This window comes from Asterias rubens, chromosome 11 (genome assembly GCF_902459465.1).
Source record: "Asterias rubens chromosome 11, eAstRub1.3, whole genome shotgun sequence".
NCBI lineage: Eukaryota > Metazoa > Echinodermata > Asteroidea > Forcipulatida > Asteriidae > Asterias > Asterias rubens.
The window spans coordinates 17584425-17606122 of NC_047072.1; the positions used below are offsets into that span (position 1 = coordinate 17584425).

A 21698-nucleotide genomic window follows, 5' to 3' on the forward strand; every position below is an offset into this window, starting at 1 on the left:
CGAAACATGACGTATACAGTGTTTTTTCAACATATAGCATTTTTAATTGTAAACACGGGTCACATCGTCTATACATTATCAAACCAAAACAGAGTTTGGAGTGTTTAGCACATTATTGGTACACTCAGCCTGGGTAAACTAGCAGAAAACAAAACCACCCCCAAAAAATAAATAATAATCATTTCGAAAACCAGAATTCTGTACCGACATGTGTGACCCCGTAAGAATTCCATGATTTACAGAGAAAAAGATGTTTTCAGTAGCCAAAATTCTTCTATTTCCCACTTTTTAAAACAAGATTATTTTGCATTTAATTTATCTCTCACCATTACACTACCTCTCCCAGCTAATTTTTTCAAAAAAAAATAAATAAATGACTGATGCGTAGACAAAAACCATATTTTAAAGTCAGTGGATACTATTGGTAATTACTCAAAATAATTATTGGCATAAAACCTTTCTTTGTGACGAGTAATGGGGAGAGGTTGATGGTAAAAAACACTGTGAGAAACGGCTCCCTCTGAAGTGCAATAGTTTTCGAGAAAGAAGTAAGTTTCCATGAATTTGATTTCGAGACCTCAGATTTAGAACTTGAGGTCTCGAAATCAACCATCTACACGCACACAACTTTGTGTGAGAAGGGTGTTTTTTTCTTTCATTATTATCTCGCAAATTCGATGACTGATTGAGCTCAAATTTTCACAGGTTTGTTATTTCATGCATATGTTGAGATACACCAACTGTGAAGGCTAGTCTTTGACAATTACCAAAAGTGTCCACTGCCTTTTAGTTTATTCCGAGTTGTTTTAGTTGATTGTACTATAACAAACACGGCATCAGGTTGGCTCAGTGATTTCTTTCCCTGCCAGTTTTATTTCTGTTTACCCCAGGTTCGAATCCCAACTCATCAGACTTGCATGTGCATTGCTTTTTCAGTCCCAACCTGATTGCGTGGGTTTTCCCCCATTCAGGGGTTTTCGTCCCACACCTAAAACTTAATTATTTATCCAGTGACTTTGAGATGTAAAGATATTTCCTTTAAAAAAAAACTGAATATTTCTTCTTGTTTCCTAATCGCATCCCGTTATTGATGTTTGCGCTCTTGGGTGTGTAATAAAATAATTATAAATAAAAACAATAAAATCATCTCATCAAAAAATACTTTTCAAGGTCAAATTTCATTCCCCTACTTTACCGACTAAATAAAAAAGTGTGATGCACCTTTAATGTATACCTTTTGCTTTAAAGAGTGTGATAGTTCTTGTCCCGTCGAGTCTTGTAGAAGCTGTATGCAAACCCGAGTATAGCGACGATGACAATGCCTAAGACGATCCCGCCAATAAAACTGGCCGCGTCAAACTTTTGAGTGGACGGTTCTTTCGTCGCGGGGGATGCAGTTGTTACGTCCTTTCCGGTTGTTACGTCCTTTCCAGTTGGTCCAGCAGCAGGAGTTGTTGGGGGTGGCGTTGTTTTGTCGGAGTTCGGGGTGGTTTGCTTTCCTGCCGTTGTTGGCCCTGTTGTTAATTTTGCTGTAGTTGGTGGCAGGGTTGTTGGTTTAACAGTAACTGAAAGGAACAGTTGAAGAACTAAATTATTTCATTTTGTTTCCGGAAAAGTAAATTATTCAATACTAGGGTTCTTCTCCCTAGGATTTTTTCAAAACTATTGGTCATTCAGGACCCAAATGTTTGAAATTTCGCCAAAGGCAAGGACGCTAAATAAGCAAGATTTGAATAATGTCTGGTACATTGACTTGCTTAGTCACAATGCAACGATAACATTTGAATTCTTCAGACTATGCAAAACGGTTCAGGGCAAGCCTTTGCATAGCAATCTCCGGATGAGTGCCATTATGCCATACACATCCATTCAAAATTGTGTTCGGGTGTTCAACGTCTCTAATGTAACTAAGCAAAAGCTTGCCCCCTCATCATGTGACATAGCCACTGTCGATAGACTGAGGAATTCCAATTGAAGTGGTAACTTGAGATCAAGCATGTCATTGTACCGGACAATATTCAAATCTAACACGCAAATGGCTTATTGACACAAGGTTTGTAGACTGTTTTCTACTTGGTGTTTTAATACATCAACACTTTTTGGTCAAAAAGTTAAATAAATGCAAAAAATTATAATTGTTCAATTGTTTCAACACAACACCCCTCCAGCTATGAAATGGTAAGGCCCTCGGGTAAACAACTCCTTATAAGGAGATTGCTTTGCGCGTCGAGCGTATCCCGTGATGTGGCACATGTGTTCCAGCTGTTGCTCTCGACCAATAGGAATAAAGAAACTGTCCCGCTCACAACTGGTTATAAACACTTGTCAAAATAAAAGGTTTTAATACCCCCACGTGACGTGCTCTCCACCAATAGGAATAGCGAAACTGTCTGAGGTATTTATTGGTTTAAACATGAAAACAATAACTTACCAGCTTTAACAGATGTGACTGCTGCGGTGGCTTCTGTCTGCGCTGCTACAGTTGTAGCAGTTGGCACATCCACTGTGGCAGCTGATGATCCTTTATAGAAAAAATAAGATGTTATTGGTGAAGTGTTAGACTTGTGTACAAGCCGTTAAATGTCTGTCGCAGTGATAACATTCCGACGTTTCTCTCTGCGTTTCCGCTGCGATTCCCGCAATACTGGCAGTATTCTCGCGAGACTGCTGACCCCAGCGAGAATACTGGACTCACGACTACAGTCCAATTTTGCAGTCGTCGGCAGCCAGCAATTTTACACGAGAGCAGCGATTTCGCAAGAGCAGTATTCTATTGCGGAAACCTGAATCATTACGCCACCAACTTGACCCCACTATCTCAATGCGACGGACCATTTTAACGACTTGTCCACAAGTCTTGTGAAGTGTTGGTATCACGGTTACAACCTCTTCCCCATCATATAGGTCTGAGCCTCTGTCTTTTCTTCAACTGTTTTAATGGTAAATGTACCACCAGTGTGTCCGACCTGCTTAATTGGGTCTCGGAACTCATCAATTCAATAACCTATCTTTCTTAAAGTTTGTATATACTCAGCACCTTGAGTACCTTGTTGTATATATACCTAAGACTTTGTTACAATCATACGTTCACCCTAGAATTTTCTGCTCTGGCAACCACTGATTTTTCTCAATGAAATTGGAATCTGTCAAACTTGGAGTTATCACGTGAGGAACGTAAAATTGATAAAACAATGCAAATGAAAAACCACCCAACCATCTGTTTTCTTATTGAGTGATAACAGGTGCACACAAATTGTTTAAATATGCACTAGTATAGAATATTGATTGGGGTCGGACACCGATTGTTGTCGCACATTTCGTGTCGTCTCCCACGCAATCCAGTGTGTCCGGCCTAATAATGGAATTGGAGGTTGATATTCACATGGCCAAACTCTAAATAGCAATGCTTAAAGGCACTGAACACTATTGATAACTGTCAAAGACTAGCCTTCACAGTTGGTGTATCTCAACATATATGCATAAAATAACAAACCTGTGAAAATTTGAGCTCAAGCGGTCATCGAAGTTGAGAGATAATAATGAAAGAAAAATAACCCTTGTCACACGAAGTTGTGTGCGTTAAGACCTCAAGTTCTAAATCTGAGGTCTCGAAATCAAATTCGTTGGAAATTACTTCTTTCTCAAAAACTATGGCACTTCACAATGTTTTATACCATCAACCTCTCCCCATTACTCGTCACCAAGAAAGGTTTTATGCCAATAATTATTTTGAGTAATTACCAATAGTGTCCACTGCCTTTAAAATAAACATTGTAGGCCTGTTGTATATGTACACACTCAGACAAATGACTAAAACTCCACTCATTAGACATTGTCCGTTTGCACGGACATCACATGAACAGGCTAGATGATATGTGTAGGGCTTAAATTTTTTTAAAGGCAGTAGACACTATTGGTAATTACTCAAAATAATTATTAGCATAAAACCTTACTTGGTGACGAGTAATGGGGAGAGGTTGATGGTATAAAAAATTGTGAGAAACGGCTCCCTCTGAAGTGATATAGTTTTCTAGAAAGAAGTAATTTTCCACGAATTTGATTTCGAGACCTCAAGTTTAGAATTTGAGGTCTCGAAATCAAGCATCAGAAAGCACACAACTTAGTTGTGACAAGTTTTTTTTCTTTCTTTCATTATAATCTCGCAACTTCAACGACTGATTGAGCTCAAATTTTCACAGGTTTGTTATTTTATGCATACGTTGAGATACACCAACTGTGAAGACTAGTTTTTGACAATTACCAATAGTCCACTAAAACTGTAACACGTATTGTAATTAGACGTTGACCATTTTAGACATTTTTTAGGCATTTGCACACTGCACATCATTGTGTAGGGCCTAACAACAGGGCTCGCATGTACAATGATGGTTCCATTGTGGAAGGCAACAGACAAGAACAAAGATTGTGAGCAATTCTAACCATGGGGGATAGCGCAGGACATTTCCACAATCACAGCAGAAAACATAGACAATTGTCACAATGGAGTTTCTTCAAACTCATTTTAAGAGAAGGGTTTTGGTTTTTTTTTACTAACCAGTTGTTACTGCTGGGTTCGTCACTGATGGGAAAACACCCAGATCTTCATTTGGTTCTGTTCCATTAGTTACTGCAATAAAAAAAAAATTAACAAAATTATAGTTTAGAAAAAAAAAATCTCTCAAAGTTATAAATGGTTCATAACATGGTGGAATGTGCTGTAGTCAATACCACTAAGTTAAGACCAAGATTAAGACCTCTCTACTGCGATCTTGGGACCTGAGATGGATGAAAAATTTTACATTAAAAGTTCTCGGCGCTGAAATATTTCACCAGAAGATTATTGGTGCTGGTAAAAAACAAAATTACAAAGAGCTGTCAGATTGGAAAAATTTTTTAAAAAATTATGGACTTTGGTGAAATTTGATTCAAATACTTTGTTTTATCGATTTAATCTCTTCAAAAATTTAATAAAGTCATACACAGACAGAGGACACACACTAAAGGCCGGACTGAGGAAGAAAATAAAAATTATAAATTCTACATGTACAACCAAAAAGGTTTATGGGAGCAATTTGGTGTTCAAAAGCGTACGTAATTCTCCTTTCAACAATATGTAATAATGTAAAAAGACAAAATGACCGACATAATGAGAAAGTTTCATTGTAAATATGTAGGGGGCCTAAGCCTATTTGTTTTGACGTTTTGATTTAGCCTGGACTTTAGACTTTGACACTTTATAAGTGACATAGTGTAGATCGTTTTTGTACTACACACTGTGGGTCGACCATGGCTACAAAACAATCATACATGTTCAAGTATATCCCTGACCCCCACTGGGTTTTGTCTAGACACCTGGCAAAAATACAGAATGCAACAATCTCAAACACAGTTGAAAAGAGAACCTGCTTAATGCAACAAAACATAAGAAAGTTGAAATGTTGTAAAGATGCGCCAGGTGATTTACTCTGGTTTATAACTTATTATCAGGCGCCCTTGCCCAGAACGTGCAGTATGCAAGTAAAAAAAATATTATAAAGGCCCTATATTTTCAGGCATAATTGAATATTCTTCCTACTTTAGTCTGATTTCCAATTTTTTTTGCTCTTGGAAAAATCTGGAAAATTGTGATTATAAATAGCTAACGTACACAAGTGTATGTACCTGGGTCAGCCCTTGCTCTCAATAAAAAATTCCTACTTTTTCCCAAGGACCAAATATCATGCCTGTTAGGGGCCATTCACAATTATCCACATTTTCACGAGCGTACAAACTGACACTTTTTCAAGGCCCCCTACCTCCCCCCCTAAAAGTGTACGAAAAAAAATGTTGATTTTGTTTCCAAACAAGTCTTCATCTAGGGAACGGAAGGGGCTTTGCGCAATAATTTGCAATCGCGGTTTGGGAACACTACATTTTTAAAAGAGCTTATTACCATTTTAAACCGTAATCCCTTTTTTTATATAATGGAAGCAGATATAAAATACATGTTTTATTACGCTATTTGTATTTTTTATTTTAAAAATTATCAAATTACTGAAGCCTTTTACAATGCAAAAAACATTTAAAAATGTGGCGACGGGCGAGAAAACAGATGGACATTAAAAAAAATTAAAAAGCGTACGGTGGGCATGAACCCCCTCCCCCCCCCCCCCCCCAGCGTAAGGTTTGTACGCTCGTGAAAATGTTGATAATTGTGAACGGCCCCTTACATTATGGACTGGGACAAAAGCTGAACGACTAGTGAAATGACGAGCTTGGTCCTTCTGGCTAGTCACCATGGGCAATCCCAATTGTAAAACTCTACTTTTTTTTTTTAACCCTACACAATTGAAAAAATAGTGCACATACAAAAATTAATTTGGTTTTAAACTCTGATCTAAGAGCCCCTCTTTAGAAAATCTGGGAGTTGGAAAGAAGAAAAAAAACTGCTGGGTTGCCTTTCAAGATCATTGCAAATTAACTTCAACTCAACTTCACTTAGAATTAGGACACTAATTACTTTCTGATCCATCACTGTTTACTCTACCATCTCATCTTGCGAGGTTAATCGGGTTTTCCCACCGAGAGGGTTTGAACCAATTGACAGATGCTTTTGTAGCGCGTACTTTGGGTCACGTTCAGCCTAAGGCTGAGGCAATTATGCTAATTGAGATGACATTTAAGTGTTTAAAGGCACTGGACACGTTTATGTAATTGTCAAAGACCAGTATTCTCACTTGGTGTATCCCAACATTATATGATGCATTAAATTACAAATCTGTGAAAATTTGGGCTAAATTGGTCATCGAATTTGCAAGAGGAAAATGAAAGAAGAAAGATCGATAGAACCATGGAGCAATTTGCTCCATGATGGAACACCCTTTTTGTATCACTTTGTGCGATTTCAGATGCCTAATAAAAGGCTACAAGTCTTTGTTGAGTGATAAATTACGTCTTTTTCAAAAACTTCATTACGTTACTTCAGAGGGAGCTGTTTCTCAGATGTTATACTATCAACAGCTCTCCATTGCTCGTTACCAAGTAAGGTTTTATGCTACAATTTTGTTGAGAGTAATAAATAGGCCTACATGTGTGTCCAGGGGTGGATTTCACAAAGAGTAATAAAGACTAGTCTTATTGTAGTGATCTACCCTAAACCAACTGCAAAGCGTGAGCTAATTACTAAGCGCGAGCGTGCGCGCGGTTGGTTTGGAATTAAGAATATTGTGATTTAGAAGATAATTAATAACAAGGTTTGGAATAAAGAAAAGGAATGTAAAAGGAAGAGTTTAGTTTTGAGCTAGACTGGAGAACAGGAGGGTTCGAGAAGAGAACTCTTAATAAAATCATTTATCGTGACATCAACTTACTTTCGAGTTCAACTTGTCATTTGTTTGTTCTGTGGCGAACTTTAATTATTCATCGTCAACTTCAAGTTCAAGCCCTCCCGATTAACTTACTACTACTCCGCACATACGTGAGGAAGAAGGACCCAAACCCAACCAAGAATATTACATTATTATCTAAAATCGCCCTAACTTAGGACCAGCCATACGTTTTTAATAACTCCTAAGGCTAATTCTTACTCAGTAAAATCGACGACAGTGCCTTTAAGGGCGGGGGGGGGGGGGGGGGGGGGGAATGAATCACGGATTGTCTTGGTGCTATACAGTCGTAGTAGAGTCAATGTGAAGCCATGGAGGTGAAGCCAAGCGGAACTTAAGAGCTGTGGTTGGGAAGGCATCAGGTTGTGCTTAAGTGCGGGTAAAAACATTAATGATGGTTCTTTTTAAAGCCACTGGACACTTACTCCAAATAGATGAAATAATAAATTGTTAGCATATAAAACTTACTTGGTATAACAAGCAAACCCTATTTGAGATATGGTGGACACAATGCTACAACACTATAACTAGTATAGGTTTGGGTAAATTTGTTGGTATACACCCAAACCAAACAGTACACTCCTATCACGTCCGCCATACCTCAAAAAGGCTTATGGAGAGCTGTTGATGAAACATTGTGAGAAACAGCTCCCTATAAAGTACATGTAACCTGTAATTTCTTGCTCAAATAATAAAAGACTTCAAGTCTAACTAAAGCCTTTTAATTGTGCATGCATCAGACAAAGTAATTAATGCAACAAGAGGTGTTTTTATCTTTCATTATTCTCTTGCGAATTTGATGAACAATTGATTCAAAATTTCACAGGTTTGTGTTTATGTATGTTTGGATGAACCAACGGGGACTGATTTTGTTCCCAAAACAGTGGTGATTCACTGGAATCCCTACTGCCACTGATCATCTGATGCCAGTACTTCTTTCATAAAGCCGAGGGAATCTAGCAAACATGATAAATTAATTGATTGTATTTTTTGTAAGGAGCTAAAATTAGAATAACAATTGTATTTTCGTACATGTATCCCCCAGATGACTCATTCATTTGTCATTAGTCATAATGGACCGAGGTAGTTGATTCATTCGTTATCGTCAATGCTCTTAACAATTACAAATTTAATGAATGCAATGTTGTTATGTAACTTCTACTTCATTCATGTTTTAATTGTTACCATGCCCAGAGCTTTATTACATTGTCAAACTCAATAAAGATAAAATCAAATGCAAAAATTGTAATGACCAAAATCAAAGTTGTTTCGCAATTTTAATCATTCAACCCAAAATATCCAAGAAATGAATGAATGACTTGGTTGGGCATGAAACTTCAAACTGATGATAGAAAGAAATGATTTTAAAAACAACAAGTACTTACAAGGGGCAGACGAAGCGTATGCTGCCAGCAGAACAACAAGGAATATTTTCAAATACATCATCATCTTGAATTGTTTGAAACGACAAAAAGACACCACCTCAGCTAGCTTGCAGCATCCACTGACGAGTGATGAAAAATGATTGCAAAACACGATTTGCTCTGATGATGATGTTGCCGTGTCACTTTGCTGCATGTTAGTCTTGATAAGCAACGTTAGTTTTTGTACTAATCGTCAGTAGAGGGCGCAATATAACAGGCTCACAATAAGTCAAGTCTAGCTTCTGCTGCTATCAGTGACTACGTTTACAAAATGAACGACGCAAATCAAGACTAGCCTTTCAATTGTCGAGTGCAAGCAGAGATTGCGCGGTTTTTAAGTGATTCATATTGCGCAAACTTTTGGTGGCGCCCTTTAAAATCTGACACATCATCATCATCACCAAGATCGAACGCACCCCACCCCCCTCATCATCAACATCAAGCCTGTATTCTTCCCTTGTTGGATGATGATGAAGCCCTACTACAATAATTTCCGCATTCTTATATCACTGTTGTAAGCTTGGTTGGTTATTAGCTTACGCGTAACAGACCAATCATAAAGCAGCAGTTGTCCACACGTAAGAGGGCGGTATTTAACACAACCTTTAATTTTTCACCTGCAAACAAAATACCACAGTTAAACCAGCATAGCGCCCTCATTTTTGTGTTGGTGCAATAATTAAAAACACAGTTGACTTGGTGTGTACGAGTTGACTTTTGGGTACGACGAGTTGACCCGTTTCGATTGCAGCGCATGTTCGTGAATTTTTAAACAAAATGACCGGTATAGAGAGATCCCTTCGCTCGGTTTTCGGTAAGATAATTCCTTCTAAATGTTCGTTTTTACATAAAGAGTATTTTATTAACTATCTAGGAATCCAATAATATTGGCAATATCTATCAAAATCTGTGTGTGAGTTTAAATGTTTAATTTAAGAAATGTTTGGCTGGGCATTTTTAAAACACCAATCAACAAAGCCTTTGCAAGCAAAGTTTGGCAAATTGAATTTCATCTCTAAAATGGTCAAAACTTTGATTTTGTTTAGGGGGGGGGGGGTGGTTAACTGCTGTCTGCTGCAGCTGACCCTAGAGACTTTATATTGTGGCCAAGCATCAGGATTCAGTGGACTTAATTATAAACATAAATTAAACTTTTAAAGAGAGCATTGGATGATTGTTCCTTGTTTCTTTCCTTTCCACATGCACCCCTAAAAATACTTCTAGAAACTATTTTATAAGGCTCCCCCGCCGTGTCTCGTGAGCATTATAGGGGTCTAATATTTTAGGCCTCCTTAATTAACGCTATACGTGTTTCAAATCAGCGTTGATAATGATAGGTGAAAGTTTTACGACCGTTGTTAGCCAGCAATAACTGAAATTTCTTTTGTACTTCACTACCAAAACTTTCCCCACAAACTCATACATTCATAATGCTTGCATTTCCTTTTTGTTGAGTTGAAATTAAAATACATCGTCAAAAAATGACCGATACTCACTCACACTGTTGTGTTTCTGCCGCATCGCACGTTTTTAGACTTCTCAATATGCTCAACGCTTTATAATTCGGGAACCAGCCTACTATATGTACATGTACGTGTAGATCGACGAACTGCCGAGCCGTGGCCGAGTCGGACTGAACCATTATGTGAAAGGGGTGTTACGAACCGGTGCGGCAGTGCGTGGGCGCTGTTTGTTTACAATAACCGTTCACGCATAAAGCGTCCACGCACTGCCGCACGGGTTCGTAACACCCCTTTTACAGAATGGTTTAGTCCGACTCGGCCGCGGCTCGGCAGTTCGTCAACCTACATGTAGTAGGCTGGTCAAAAAATGTGCGATGCGGCAGAAAAACAAGCAGAAAATTTCATTTTTGATGATCTATTTTAATTTCACTCAACAAAAAGGAAATGCTAGCAAAATGAATGTATATTGAGTATATGGGGAAAGTTTTGGTAGTGTAGTACAAAAGAAACTTCAATTATTGCTGGCTAACAGTCATAAAACTTTCACCTATCAACGCTGATTTGAAAAACGTATAGCGTTAAGGAGGCCCAAAATATTATTAGACCCCTATTAGGCTCATGGGGGAGCCTTATAGTTTCTAGAAGTACACTAAAAATAGTCAGTTAGTCAGTTAGAGTAGTCACGTGAAAAAGCGAACATACATGTACCACAACCCAAAGAAAAGAAAAACCCATTTTCCCAACCAAACACAGTCTGTCATTCTGTGGGGTAAAAAATGAGAGGACATAGTTTATTATGATATTCAAAAAGAAAAACTACTTAATATCGAGGGATATTTGTGTGAATGATTTTGTTTCATATCTCCTTTTAGAATTATCTTTCCAACCATATTATTTTATAAATGACAATTGCATAACAGCCATCACCTCTTAAGAATAAAATTCCAATCTGAAGGCAATGTGTTCCTTTTATTAAAGTTATGTAAATAATGATGATGTTGTTCCTTCTCTTTCATCCGGTAGTGGGTAACATCCCGTATGATGCGACCGAAGAGAAACTTAAGGACATCTTCTCTGAGGTTGGTCCCGTCATCAGTTTCCGCCTCGTCTACGATCGCGAGTCGGGCAAGCCCAAAGGATATGGGTTCTGCGAGTATAAAGATCAGGAGACGGCATTGAGTGCTATGAGGAATCTCAACGGGTATGAGCTAAACGGACGAGCACTGAGAGTCGATAACGCAGCGAGTGAGAAGAACAAGGAAGAGCTCAAGAGTGAGTAAACTTTGCCAATAGTAGTGTAAAGCCCAAGAGTAAAAGATACGTTGTTTGTTAAAGGCAGTGGACACTATTGGTCATTACTCAAAATACTTATCAGCATTTAAACCACACTTGGTAACGAGTAATGGGGAGAGGTTGATAGTATTAAACATTGGGAGAAACGGCTCCCTCTGGAGTGACGAGTTTTTGAGAAAGGAGTCAACTTTCCACGAGTTTGATTTCGAGACCTCAATTTAGAAGTTGAGGTCTCGAAATCGAGCATCTGAAAGCACACAACTTCGTGTGACGTGGGTGTTTTTTTCTTTCATAGTTATCTCACATCTGTGACGACCAATCGAGTTAAAATTTTCACAGGTTTGTTATTATAGGCATGTTGAGATACACCAAGTGAGAAGACTGGTCTTTGACAATTACCAATAGTGTCCAGTGTCTTTAATGGTATTCAGGCCTGTATGCTTTGTTTTTGACAGGGCAAGGGCACTAAGGCATTTTCTCCTTGGTGAAGGGCACCCTTTGAGGAATATGTAAAGTTCTATTCACCATACCGCTCCTTCATATCTCACCAGTCTCATCAAGATTTACCAACCTGGAAGACCTGGCCTTTCGCTCTGGTTCAGACAGTACACTCTTGGCAGTTGCAAAGGTGCATTCCACTGCTGGGGACCGTGCTTTTTACGCGCATGCTCCGCGCCTTTGGAATCGTCTCCCTCATCAAATTCGTTCCGCGGAGTCACTCGCAGTTTTCAAGAAACATCTCCAAACTTTCCTGTTCAATGACTGATTGCTTTGACTGTTTTCCCATTATCAGTGCCATTATTTATTTAGTTGCTTATTGTTTAGTTTCTTGTAAAGCGCTGTGGTACCTCGTGTAAGAGCGCTGTATAAATGTCTTTAATTATTATTATAGGTTTTCTTGGTCAAATTCGGCAAATGAGCAGTCAATTTCATTTTCATGCGTTCGAATTACAACTGTCTTGCCTCTCCAGTTGTTACTGCGTTTCAAATTCGAAATTCGGCCGTTGAATTTTGTTTTGAGTCAAGTCAAATTCCTTTAGCACTCTGTTCAATTCAGCGTATCGTCATTCTTTTTCGTGGCACACACGCCTCAAGAAGCGTCTGTGAATTTGATTGCTGCTTTGATGAATTGTTAAATTGAATGATTATTTTGTTAAATCGAATAACGTAAAAGTACATTTGACTCGTCTTAAAACGAAACCGAATGACCCTTTTCAGTAGCATTCAATTTCGTGCCAAATAGAATAAGCTGGTGGTTAAATTGGCTGCTCATTTTCCAAAATTGAGCGAGAAAACCTATATTAAGGGCACAGAGGCAATGACCAGAGGCATGGGGGCAATCGCCTTCATTGCCTTCGTGGAGTATCAGGTCTGGGTATTGTCAGGCGAACAAAAAACATTGTTGTAAAATGAAACTTACTGTTTATCAATTTTATACTAGAACATTTTTTTTTCTTTCTGTGAAATATTTACTGGTCCTGGTGGCTTTTCAATTGAAGTGCTTGACCTCAATTATCTGTTTGTTGGTCATCATTTAGTTATTCTCACCTCTCCACACTGATGAAATTGACCCAAATCATCTGGGCCCAATTTCATAGAGTTGCTAAGCACAAAAATTTGCTTAGCATGAAATTTCTTCCTTGATAAAAAAACAGCATTACCAACAAAATTTCTATTTGTTGCATATTGTTTGTTACTGGTATTCAGCTGATGTTTGCTCATCCTGAACATCATGTGGAAATTTGGTTGGCAATCCTGTTTTTATCGAGGGAGAAATTTCATGCTAAGCAAATTTTGGTGATTAGCAACTCTATGAAATTGGGCTCTGACGTCATCATAAGAATAATCTTTGATGGGCCATTTTGGTGGTCATAGCACTATGCATTATTCAGTGAAGTGCACATTTAAGGCGACACAGCGTTTACACGTCTTAATAAAAAAAAAATTAAAAATGCATTGGAACCAGCGACACAGTTTTTACACGTCTTAATAAAAAAAAAAATTAAAATGCATTGGAACCAGCAACAGACTTTAAGTGCATGTAGATGTTCCTCCCCAGTCCAACTTACAATTGTCTTGTTGTTCTTGTACCTTCAGATCTTGTGCCTGCTGCTCCTGCAACTGATGTAAGTATTCTCTCGTTGATTGATGTCTTATCAGATGACATCACTCTCAGTGTCCAAGTTTATTTTTTTTTTCAGGGTGGGGGGATCCAAAAGACCACAGAACTTGTAGCTTAAAGCTATGGACACTATTGGTAAATGTCAAAGACCAGTCTTCTCACTTGGTGTATCTCAACATATATGCATAAAATAACAAACCTGTGAAAATTTGAGCTCAATCGGTTGTAGAAGTTGCGAGATAATAATAAAAGAAAAAACACCCTTGTCACACGAAGATGTGTGCTTTCTGATGCTTGATTTCGAGACCTCAAGTTCTAAACTTGAGGCCTCGAAATCAAATTCGTGTAAAATTACTTCTTTCTCGAAAACTACGTCACTTCAGAGGGAGCTGTTTCTCACAATGTTTTATGCTATCAACCTCTCCCCATTACTCGTCATCAAGAAAGGTTTTATGGTGATAATTATTTTGAGTAATTACCAATAGTGTCCACTGCCTTTAAGCCTTTGGTGCACCACAAGACGGTCGATAGCAACCACCAAAAACACGTCAAATTGGACTTTTGTATAACAGTCATAACTTAAAAACTATAACCCCACAGTATACCGCCCTCATTCCATTGTTAAGAGTGAGTGTTGAGCTTTCGTTTGGTGTGATGTTCAACAGTTGAGAAAATTGTTGAAAAATCACGGTTGAACATGTTCTGTTTTGCTTCTTTTTTAAAAATTAATCTGTGCACCATAGGGCTAAAACAATTACTGGACCAGTATTTTAATAACATGACCAGATTCAAAACGAGAAGAGACTAATAATATCAATAGGAATAAAGACTTGTTATGCGCACATATCCATCCTTCTGGGTGTTCAAGGCACAGTAACACAAAAACAAAACCAAAGAAAAACAGACACAACAAAATTAGCCTTGTAAACCTGTGACATAAGACAAGTTTTGAGAAGAGATTTGAATTTTGTGGTACAAAGACAAGATCGAAGATTAAGTGGGAGAGAGTTCCAGATGCGTGGCGCAGCTTAAGGAGAAGACCTGTCACCCCAAGAGTGTCGAGACTTGGGTTCAATGAGACTGAGGAGAAGCATGGAACTTGATCGAAGATTCCTTGATGGAGTGTTAACTTGAAGTAGTTCAGAACTATAGTGGGGAGCCTTACTAGAATCAAAATAAACTCTCAACTCTTGATTCAGATTGTTGTAATTTTTATTTGCAGTCGCCGTTTGGAGACGCCGTTGCACCACATGAAGCTCCCGAGGCTATCTCGAAAGCCGTGGCCAGCTTGCCTCCAGAACAGATGTTTGAACTCATGAAACAGATGAAGGTTGGTCTCTCTGTTTGAGTAACTTTTTCAGTTTGTCAGGGCCAAATTTTTATGGCTCTGCTTACCGTAAGCACAGAAGCTTACGAAAGCAGGGAATTCTGTGCTTATGGCAAGCGTATTTCAAGGGTTAGCGGCGAATTTTGGCTTCTGCGCGTGCGTACTCCGCGTTACTAGGCATTCTACGCTTACAAGGCTAGCGCAGAAATTCTGCACTTGCATGTTAGTGGAGAATCGCGATCGTAAGCACAGAATTCGGCGGTAATCAGAGCCATGAAATTGGGCCCAGTTCTACTTTGTACTCACTTTCAAAGCTCTTTGTGGTCTATCTCTGTCTATATATCCTCTTCATTCTGCTGGCCAATCCTCATCCACTAAAATTGCTGCTTTTGTAAACTTGTACTTAAGCATTTCAAGGGCACGAAGGCAATGACTACGGGGCATGGAACATTCATTGCCCAGGGCTGGAATTTCACAGCCATTGCCGTCGTTGCCCTTCAAGTGGCCGTGATGCCCCTTTCAAGGGCACGATGGCAGTGACTAGGGGACATGGAACATTCATTGCCTCCAAGAATAATCAGGTCTGCTGTTTCGAAACAATTTTATGGTCAGAGAGTCTTCAAGTTCTTTGCACCTTCATAATGATGGAAAGACTGGCCGGTTCATATTCACCAAGCCAACTCTGTTCTGATTTTCAAGAGACCTTAAAAGACTTAAAGGAACATTACATCTGGATTTAAAAGAAACAAACTCAACAATAAAAAGTTGCTGGCAGTATAAGCACTTTATGTTAACCACCATATACATAAACTGACAAACTTGTTTGAGAGAGATCCTTTGACCATCTGGGTCACGAGAGAATAGTGAAACACCGATTACAAGTTTTGCATTGCATCGATGCCAAAACAAAAATGAATAAAACGCTCACTGAGCGATAAACTCCAAAGGCCGAAATAAGATGATTTATTTCTCATCAAATATGAAATTTCAGACAGAAATATTTCAAGGGATGTTTTCTATACTATCATCATGATTAGACCGTGTTAGTTTTATGTAAATCTGTGATCTTCACGAGTTTTGTTTCTTCCCAATTCTGTATTGTTCCTTTAATTAATTTTAGCTCTGGTAATACTGGTTTTATTTCTGATCTTGTAGTTGGTGATTCAGAACAACCCAGTGGAGGCCAGGAACATGCTTCTACAGAATCCACAGCTTGCTTACGCCTTACTGCAAGCCCAGGTCGTCATGCGCATCGTCAATCCAGAAATCGCTGTGGTAAGCTAGAAAGGAAAGTTGTCTCTCAAAGGCGTGACCTCCTTAAGTTGATAACATTTCTACAGATCAACCCTCCCACTATGAGTGTGTTTCTTAAAGCCATTGGACACTTTCGGTAAACAGTATTTTCCAAAGGCCAACACTTCGTGTATCAACTGCTATATAAAAATAACAAACCTGTGAAAATTTAGGCTCAATCGGTCATCGGAGTCGGGAGAAAATAACGGGAAAACCCCCCTTGTTTCCGCACGTTTCGCTGTGTCATTTTTTACTCAAAAAGTAAAGCATTTCATGGAGTAATATTTCAAGAGAAGTCTTTCACCATTACCTTCTGTAAACCCTGTAAATTATTTGTAAATGTGTGAACTTTTTTTTTTTTTTTTTCTGTACCGAAAATGGTATGATGGCTTTAGTCTCTGATCTACCCCAGTAAATGGACATACCTAGTGGAATTGCAACCCCTGCTCGGTTATTTTTTACTCTTTCCTGTTAAACTCACTCCATTGTGCTGTTTTTGTACGATATTGTTGATTTTGTGCGTTTAAACATTCTATGCTAAAATGCGAACAATAATGTGGTGTCATAATTATTATTTTTTCTTCAAATTTATGTATTTTCTTCAGACGCTTCTTCACAAGCAAATCAATGTACCTCAAGTTCTCGTGCCACCTGACATGCCCCAGACCACACAACAGCAGCCAGGCATTATCCAGGGTCAGGGGCCAGGTATGCCCATGATGCCCGGTGGACAAGGTGGCCCTGGACCAGGCATGATGAACCAACGCCCACAGATGATGCCCCAGCAGCAGGGACCAGGTAGGTTAACTGACCACTCCCTCTTTTTTTTTGTTCCTTCGCTTACCCCTGTCTTACCCATTTTCTTACCCCTCTCCTATCCACATCCCTCGGTTAGCCCTGGAGTACTTTTACTTTTGTAAAAAAATAATTCCCGGGTGTGGAACCAACTTCTCCTGCTGACTGTCAAATCATCTCCATCCATCACAACATTGAAGTCAAACTTAAAATCTCGAACCAGATTACGTAACGGAGCTTTTCGCGAATCTTTCAGAAAAGCACTTGATAAAGGTAATCAAAAGGATTGTTTTTTTAACACAATTGAAATCTATTTATAGTCATATGACTCGATTTCCTTATTGATTGAAAACATTTTAAATGAAATTCAGCAAAGTTCACGACTTGACATTTTCGCTCAAGCAGGTCTTTAAGTTTAGTAATGGTTTAATATTATTTTTGATATTCCTTGTTGACCAGGTGGGATGATGCGGGGTCCGATGCACGGACCGAACATGGATCAACGAGGACCCATGGACAATAGAGGACCCATGATGCAACAAGGCCCCCCTAACCAAATGGGCATGGATCGAATGGACACAGGTAAGCTGGAGTCTGTTTGTTGGTCTGTCTTTCTGCTTGTTTGTATATTTCACTTCTGTTGTGATTAGGCATCGTACCAATGTTTGTTACGTAGCCCATATGGCATACATGCAACGCCAAAAGAATATTTTGTCAATTTGTAATGGCAGCAGTATTTAAACAAAAATTGAATCATGCTCTTTCACTTTCGCAGAGCCAATGGGTCAGCGAGGTGGTATGCCGCCCCTCAGCCAGGAACAGCGAGGAGGGTTCGACAATCGCAACCAGATGGACAACCGAGGTCCAGCGCCGGACCAGAGAGGTCAACCAGACCCAAGGTCACATGACCCCAGACGACCCGATATACGAGGTCCGGACATACGAGGTTTTGACGGGCGAGGGAACGACCCTAGAGGTCAACCCATGAGAGGCGGTGGTGACCCTAGGGTCATGGAGAGAGGAGGACCAGGCATGCCGGTAAGCATCTAGGGAGGGTTTTTGCTTCTTAGAAATGAGTACAAGCGTAAGAGTATATCACGAGGAAACAATGAAATGAAAAAAGTTACAAGAAAGATGTTAGTACAGTCCAGAGTCGTACAAAACACTACATTTAAGTATTGTTGTTTTTTATCTGTTTCTAGGGTGGACCACCAGTACCCCAAATTGGCCAGGGTGGCCCAGGAGGTCCGGTGGGGCCTGGAGGTCCAGTGGGGCCAGGAGGTCAAGTGGGGCCAGGAGGTCCAGTGGGGCCAGGGGGACCAGGATTCGGAGCACCTCAACCTACGCAGCAAGAACAGGATAAGGTGAGTTTGCAATGGGCAATGGAGGGATTGGTAACCAGTCTATTAATAATGAAGCATCTGAAAAATTTAACAATTAAAAAAAAAATTCTTTTATTGATTTTCTTTTGAAGCAATCGGATCATACTGATTAAAACGTTGAGTTGTCTACCACAGGTTCTTTTCAGTACAAACACTTCTCAAAAAGATATTTTCACATGGTGCTACCATAAACCTCACCTGATTATCCTTTGACTTTGCAAAATTTCAAATCCTACTGGCTATACTTTGTTGACCCTTCCCAATTGCTGTTCATGTGCTAATGTGTAATAGTTTACCTCAATTTCCTCCCTCTTTGGTATTTGTTATTGTTTAAAGACACTGGACACTATTGGTAATTGTCAAAGACCAGTCTCCTCACTCGGTGTATCTCAACATAATATGCATAAAATAACAAACCTGAGGAAATTTGAAATCAATTGGTCGTCGAGTCAAAGTTGCGAGAGTATAATGGAAGAAAAAACACCCTTGTCGCACAAGGTGTGTGCTTTCAGATGCTTGATTTCGAGACCTCAGCTGAGGTCACAAATTCAACTCAAATACTTTAGTTAGAAATTACTTCTTTCTCAAAATTTAAGTGACTTCAGTGTGAGCCGTTTCTCACAATGTTTTATACTATCAACTGCTCTCCATTGCTTGTTACCAAGTAAGTTTGTATGCTAACAATTGTTTTGAGTAATCACCAATAGTGTCCAGTGCCTTTAACTTTTGGTTCCCTGATTCTGTCATATATTATTCATTCATGTTTTCTTTTTATGCAGTGGTTGCCTTTCCCTTTTACAGGTCAAATTTAAAATAGAAAATTTTGTTAGACTTTTTGATTTGATTGATTTGAAATGGTTGATTCAGAATTGAAAATGTATTAAAAATTTGTCTTACCTCGGCCCAAGTTAGTCAAAATTAGTTTAAATTTACCCAGTCATTCTCCCCTAGAGTTTTATTAATATTGATACTTGTTGTTTCTTTTGTTCAGGCTGCTCTGATCATGCAAGTACTACAGCTATCCCCAGAGCAGATCAACCTCCTCCCTCCAGAACAGAAGGCTAGCATCATGTTCCTTAAAGACCAGATTGCACGCAGTCAGGGACAACTACCATAAGCCAAGACACTACACAACAGCCATGTTGGTCTATTTGTGAGTATGGCTTTGTGAGCCAAAGTGAGGTTCGGGGTTCGAATAGACTGGTACCTCTACACTTTCCAGGGGTGAGAAATGTTTGATGTGTTTCTTGTTCCTGAAGGAGCAGATTGCACGCAGTCAGGGACAACTACCATAAGCTCCTAATACTGGAATACATTACTCTACAGCCATATTGGTATATTTGTGTGTATGACTATGAGAGCCAAAGTGAGGCTCGTGGGTTAAAATAGACTGGTACCTTTACACTTTACAGGGGTGAGAACTTTACAATGTTTTTCATGTCACTCAAGGACCAGACTACAGGCAGTCAGGGACAACTACCATAAGCTGGTTACTGGGTACAATACACTACTACCATAGTGGTCAATTTGTGTTTATGGCTATGCGAGCCAAAGTGAGGCTCGCAGGTAAAAAAAAGTCTGGTACCTTTTTGCATTTCTTTATTTGGGCATGTCTTTTTTTTCCGGGGGGTGGGGGGGGGGATTGGAGATTGATGTTTATTTCTTATTGTTGACTTAAATTTGTTGTCGTTTTTGTGGGGGGGGGGGTCGGCACTCAATAAATGTACATTAAGTTCATCATCTTTGTGTAATACCATGTTGGGTAGCACCAAACCATTTTTATTCCTGTACGTTAGAATTCATACAAATTTGAATAAATAAATCCAGTATCTGGAAGTCTACTAAACTCAACTGATTTTGTGTCACCTCTAAATTATTTTGTTGTCATTTATAATTCAAGTTTCTGTATAAAATTATCAAAATATTCTGATTAAATAAGTCATGATCCATATAACATTGCATTAATTTGACACATAATAATGATTTCAAAGTCAACAAAATATATTTTGCTATATTTTTAAAACTAAGTACAGTCGACTCCTGTTAATACGAGGTCCGCCGGACTGGCCCATTTTCCTCGTATTATCCAAATCTCGTCTTGAACGCAGCGTGCTAAAAATAGATATACATGTCATCATTGTGCATGCACACAACACGCGTAGGTGCATATACATGTACAGGAATGGTTGTTATTATATAAACAAATTATCATTTTCAGTCTGAAAGCTCACTGCTCGTAAAGTTCATACCAGAACTAGTCCCCCCCCCCCTCCCCTTCCTAGGGAAAATATTCCACTCATAAATACTGATAAAGTCAAGAAAATAGATAATCATTGTCGCTCGGAACCGACACCCCAGAAACACCTTGTAACATTAACCCAAAGGTCGCAGGTCCAAATCCCACTCTGGTAAATTTGTCTTTGTACAACCCCGAATTCAATCAAAACTACCCAGACAGTTTCCCTTGTGGTTTATAACTTGATGAAGACGGTGTTTCTTGAATCACTGATTACCCCACCTGTCTGTACTTTCTCAAATTATATATTCAGTCTCTACAAATCAGCTTAAAAATCATAAAGGCACTGTTGGTAAATACTGATTGTAAATTCTACATTTTACAGGTCACAAATTACATTATTCGTCACTTCCAATAAATAGATACCGTTTTAATAAGAACATGATATGATATAAAAAAATTATTTCCTTTAAAATATTTGACTAAATAAACAAAGCACACTTGATAATTTCCAGTGAAAGACTCGGATCTCATTTTTAAGGAATAATGTGAGTGTAACTTCTCTTTTTCTGAACAGAAATCTGCTAAAATAGGAGAAAGAATTTGCAGCTCTGCAGTGTAAACTGGGTCTTGGGGAATAGCGGCGGCAGTATCAACTGTGGTCCCAATAAATATTTATTTTCAGTTTCCTACAAATTAACTACATACTAATCAACCAGACAACCATGTCTGTTTCCAACGATAGTAAGCTACGCGTAGGACAGTAAGAACACGGACAAAGCTACACCTATATAAAAACAGGCATTATAGACGATGTGACCTTTGACATCACATGTTTACAAAAGAGCCACAGAGCCTGGACTTCCTGCAGGCATGATTTGTACACAGCTCAATGGAAGAAGACATAAAATCTTATATTTTATGGAGATTGCACTGTCTAATTCTTATCAACTTTTGATATGATTAAAGGAGGCACATCTCAAAACTTGTCCAGCTTTT

General features: G+C 38.9%; 2 protein-coding genes across 2 annotated transcripts; one reads left to right on the forward strand and one right to left on the reverse strand.

The window, feature by feature from the left end:
- Positions 1-713: 713 nt before the first annotated feature.
- On the reverse strand, positions 714-9021 carry LOC117296585 (platelet glycoprotein Ib alpha chain-like). The gene is made up of 4 exons (XM_033779603.1): positions 8750-9021; positions 4556-4627; positions 2432-2521; positions 714-1565 (listed from the first exon to the last, which is right to left on the reverse strand). Exons 1-4 carry the CDS (start codon positions 8940-8942, stop codon positions 1243-1245), a joined length of 678 nt encoding a protein of 225 aa, XP_033635494.1. The 5' UTR covers positions 8943-9021; the 3' UTR covers positions 714-1242.
- A 183-nt stretch (positions 9022-9204) lies between these two features.
- On the forward strand, positions 9205-20656 carry LOC117296584 (cleavage stimulation factor subunit 2-like). Its single transcript, XM_033779602.1, has 10 exons — positions 9205-9602; positions 11275-11523; positions 13642-13670; positions 14889-14996; positions 16149-16268; positions 16892-17084; positions 17541-17663; positions 17857-18119; positions 18284-18445; positions 19455-20656. Exons 1-10 carry the CDS (start codon positions 9566-9568, stop codon positions 19578-19580), a joined length of 1410 nt encoding a protein of 469 aa, XP_033635493.1. The 5' UTR covers positions 9205-9565; the 3' UTR covers positions 19581-20656.
- The last annotated feature ends 1042 nt before the right edge of the window (positions 20657-21698 follow it).

Bases quoted from the DNA above. Each gene is read 5' to 3' on its own strand.
- LOC117296585 (XM_033779603.1), bottom strand. From the start codon at position 8,942: ATGCAGCAAAGTGACACGGCAACATCATCATCAGAGCAAATCGTGTTT. The intron at 4,628-8,749 runs GTAAGTACTTGT...TTTTTATTGCAG, and splicing joins ATACGCTTCGTCTGCCCCTT to TAACTAATGGAACAGAACCA. The intron at 1,566-2,431 runs GTAAGTTATTGT...TGTTCCTTTCAG, and splicing joins AGTCACATCTGTTAAAGCTG to TTACTGTTAAACCAACAACC.
- LOC117296584 (XM_033779602.1), top strand. From the start codon at position 9,566: ATGACCGGTATAGAGAGATCCCTTCGCTCGGTTTTCG. The intron at 9,603-11,274 runs GTAAGATAATTC...TTCATCCGGTAG, and splicing joins ATCCCTTCGCTCGGTTTTCG to TGGGTAACATCCCGTATGAT. The intron at 13,671-14,888 runs GTAAGTATTCTC...TTTTATTTGCAG, and splicing joins CTGCTGCTCCTGCAACTGAT to TCGCCGTTTGGAGACGCCGT.